Source organism: Populus nigra, chromosome 5, assembly GCF_951802175.1.
Source record: "Populus nigra chromosome 5, ddPopNigr1.1, whole genome shotgun sequence".
NCBI classification, from domain to species: Eukaryota; Viridiplantae; Streptophyta; class Magnoliopsida; order Malpighiales; family Salicaceae; genus Populus; species Populus nigra.
The window spans coordinates 14318094-14321974 of NC_084856.1; the positions used below are offsets into that span (position 1 = coordinate 14318094).

The 3881-nt window shown below is 36.0% G+C and overlaps 1 protein-coding gene across 1 annotated transcript; it reads right to left on the minus strand.

The window, feature by feature from the left end:
• Positions 1–1252: 1252 nt before the first annotated feature.
• LOC133693298 (probable NAD(P)H dehydrogenase (quinone) FQR1-like 2) lies at positions 1253–3554 on the minus strand. The gene is made up of 2 exons (XM_062114486.1): positions 2915–3554; positions 1253–1840 (listed from the first exon to the last, which is right to left on the minus strand). The coding sequence occupies exons 1-2, from the start codon at positions 3445–3447 to the stop codon at positions 1612–1614; spliced, it is 762 nt and encodes a 253-aa protein (XP_061970470.1). The 5' UTR covers positions 3448–3554; the 3' UTR covers positions 1253–1611.
• Positions 3555–3881: the final 327 nt, after the last annotated feature.

Below are 3881 nucleotides of genomic sequence, written 5' to 3' on the forward strand. Positions count from 1 at the left end.
AAATATTTTGGCCACCACTATTGATGGTGGCGCAGCCAAGATCGCATAGGCAATTTGATTCCTCCATCGTGGAAGGTGCTGCGGCTATTGAGAATTTCAAGTCGTATACGGTTGTCATTTGCTTTTTAACAAGGCTCAATTGACGTCCATTGCCAAGCAAGCAAAAAACAGCCCTTGAGAAATTACAAAAACTCTCTGATTGGTTCCTTAGCTAGAACGGTTCGATTTTTGATTCAACGATTCTGGGTATTGGATTGGATTAACATGTAGCCCGATGGATCTTTGGTATATGTCTCATCGGGTAGTGGTGGAAATTCATCAAGTGATCAAATGACTCAGCTGTTTTCATGTACCAGGACTATATGTAGTCTGATGTTAGAGATTCCTATAAATAATAAAAGAAATTTGGTCACTTATACGAAGGACAAGAAGGTGTTCGAGATTGATGTTGCATTAGCTTGGTCATTTGGAGGTCTAGAAAGGATAAATATTTTGAAGACGCTGAAATCTTACCAGATATGCTGCTGTTGAATGACAATCAAGCAAGCACCCAAGCTAAAATTTAGATGTGTTTGATATAGCTTTTGTTTTTGTTTTTTACTAATGTTTTTTTGCTTGAAAAATATTAAATTAATATTTTTAATATTTTCTGATTATTTTATCGTATTGAGATGAAAAATAAAAAAATTAAAAAAAATCCTTCTCAGTTGAAAGGCTGTTTTAGAAAACACTCTATATAATAATTCCAAATACCCATGTAACTGTTCTAAAATATGCTACAGAAGGAAATTAGCTTTATCGGAATCTTTGGTTGCTTTTTTTTTTTTTTTGGTTGAAATACGGGGCTCAAAAGCGAAGCTTTGGTTGGTGAAATCATGTAAAAGTAGAATGTACGCATTTTTAGTAAACTTTAGTTGTTTGTACAGTCGGAACTTTCTTGCTTGAGCGGTTCTTCCTTTCACACTAGCTAGTACTGTACGTTAGGTTATAATGTCCCTATCCAAGAGAGCTAATAGAATTCTTGAAGCAGATTTACGTAAGTCATCATTCAAGGGCAAGATTGCATCAGAAAGGTTCCCATGTCCACACTTCCAGATATTCATAGTTTATAATCCTGGCCTCCCAGCTAGCTTATCTTTCTTCATCCCTGATTGCTTGTTGCGTTTTAAGCCAAAAAGCATTATTTTTTATGCTTTTTGGCTTGAACCGCAGCATGCACACACGGCCCTTCATCCAAAACTATAGGCAATGCTAAAAACAAGCACCAGTTTAGTGTTATTTATTAGATAATAATAGATATAAATGAACTAATAGCAAGTCAAATGCTTGAATACCATGTTTATTACAATGACTCTCAAATCAAACCAAAAAAATAAACGAACTCTACAAGACAACAATGTCCAACAAATTATCACTATTCCAATATTTTCGAATCATATACAGCTTGCTGCACAAAGTGGAATGGGTAGAAATGTGAGAATAGAACGTATAACCCACGTATGATTCTCCAAGTCTGATAGTACATAAAACACAAGACCAATAATAACAAACAAATGCACTCAAATTGACAAGTAGGGAAGCAAGTGTATTTCTAAAGATTATAAAATGTCATCAGGTCTGGGCAAGCCTCTTGACTATTGTAGCCATATACTTGCCCTGATGCTCAGCAAGCGCCAACTCTGTTTCATTTGCCTCTCTTGAGCCATCACCAGCATAAACTCCAGCACCATAAGGAGAGCCCCCTCGAACAGTGTCCATCTTAAACATACCAGCTCCAAAGGTGTATCCAACAGGAACAAATAACATTCCATGGTGGGTCAACTGGGTAATTGCTGTCCATCTGCCCCAATCCAAACAAGAGGATTAAAGCAATGGAAAATGGTTAATATATTGGTTTTCTACCAATGAATTCATACAGCTCATTCATTTTCATAATTCCTCATACTAAGCCAAAACATCATCTCTATAACATCATAATCCCATCAAATGTTAAGTCAACAGAGGTGACTTCAGAACAAAAGCCAGGCTCTCTCAATTATCAAGACAAAAGGATAAAACATTGAGATTCCAAAATAGATGCGCTGCATGCACATACAAAGAAAAACCAACCTTTTTTTGTTTACGAGAATGCATCATTTCATCTTTAAATAAAGTTTACACTCTGACAAGCAAAAAACATAAACCAAGAGTAAGCACATCAACCCTGAAACAGAACCCGGTAATGCCAATAAAAAGATAACTCAAGCTCAGTTTGGCAAGCTGACAAGGTAAGTATAAATGTCTTACAAGCTGATGGCATGCCAAAACTCTTGGATGCTCAAACTAAAACTAAAATGTGCCCAATTACAAACTATATATATAAACGTCAATTCTTCACTTGCGTCTATCACCATAAAATCCCAGTCGCATCACTTAACAGTATCTTGTTCTGATTTTATTGAGCTATGTCTTTGCCTCATTTTCATTACAATTAATTTCTTTTCTTTTCTTCTCTTTTTCGCACTAATTCACAGACCACCGAGGTTTTCTATCGACCATTTGTTTAGAGCCTAAACAAGTTTCCCTGCATCTGTTTCGACTATGTGCCTCTACTTTCCATGAATCATTCTTTCTAACCTAAACCGAGGCCCAAATCAATGCTTGATTTAATGAGAAAAGCACATCCTGTATAAAATCTTCAAGAATGAAAGGTTCATGTCTTCCACATTCAAATAATTATTGCTCCTACCAAACAAAATTTAGCTTTCCCTAGTTGTCTAAGCAAGGAATCAACAAGAAACTGAGATCGTAAGGAAAAATTGCAAAACATAATTATGATTTGTTTAGACAGTAAAAATTAGACTGGCATCATAATAGCAACAACATTAACCATGAATCTTGAAGAAGAGACGGAGAGAGAACATTATCAACTTACGCAGTAGTTTCTTGACCTCCTCCTTGAGTCCCAGTACTAACAAAAAACCCAGCAGGTTTGCCAGCAAGTTTCTGCTCCTTCCATAATTGCCCCGTCGAATCGAAAAACGATTTCATTTGCGCAGCCATACAGCCATACCTTGTCGGAAACCCAAACAAAACACCATCCGCGTTGACCAATTCCGCCGCCGTAATCTCCGGGATCCCAACATCTTTCCCCGGAGCTTTCATTTTCATCAAAACATCATCAGACAACGTTTCCGCAACCCTATATAAAAAAGCCTCAACTCCTTCCACTCCATCCACTCCTTTCTTCATTCTCTTGGCCAATCCTTCCACGTGCCCATACATGGAGTAAAACACTATAAAGATTTTTAACTTTGATGGAATTCTCGGCTCTAGTGACGTAGTTGCCACATCAATAGTTTCATCGTCGTGAACAGGGATTGGTGCGGCTTCCCGGGAGGAGACGGGATCGTCGGAGACTGGCGGTTGTTTTTTCTTACTCGGAACGCATCCCCCTCCTTTTCCCATTTTAGAACCTAATTCGGATGGGGGTTTTTGGACTATGAATCGGAGAATTGGAGAGAAAAGGTTAGAAATAGTGTCCCTCTGTCTCTGTGTGTGGTCCAATTAGTATGGTTTTCTATTCTTTTTATTGTTTCTTCTTTCGGATCTGGAGATGGCGACCGTTCGATTTATGGAAAATAATTTTTAAAAAATAGTTTAATTTTTTTTATTTCTGTTTATTGTTTTAAAAATGGATTAATAAAAAATACTTTTCAAATAAAAAAAATAATTTGGTTTTTAGTAAAGTATCTTTTTAATATTGTGTGAAAAATAAAAATTATAAATAATTTAAAAATATTTTGTTATTAGTTAACTATATAAAATTTGGTCCTTAATATTTAAATTGCTATATATTTTGTTTTATTATTTTTTCAATTTTGTCCCTTTAAGTTTGGTTT

Bases quoted from the DNA above. Each gene is read 5' to 3' on its own strand.
- LOC133693298 (XM_062114486.1), bottom strand. From the start codon at position 3,447: ATGGGAAAAGGAGGGGGATGCGTTCCGAGTAAGAAAAAACAACCGCCA. The intron at 1,841-2,914 runs GTAAGTTGATAA...GGATTGGGGCAG, and splicing joins GGAGGTCAAGAAACTACTGC to ATGGACAGCAATTACCCAGT.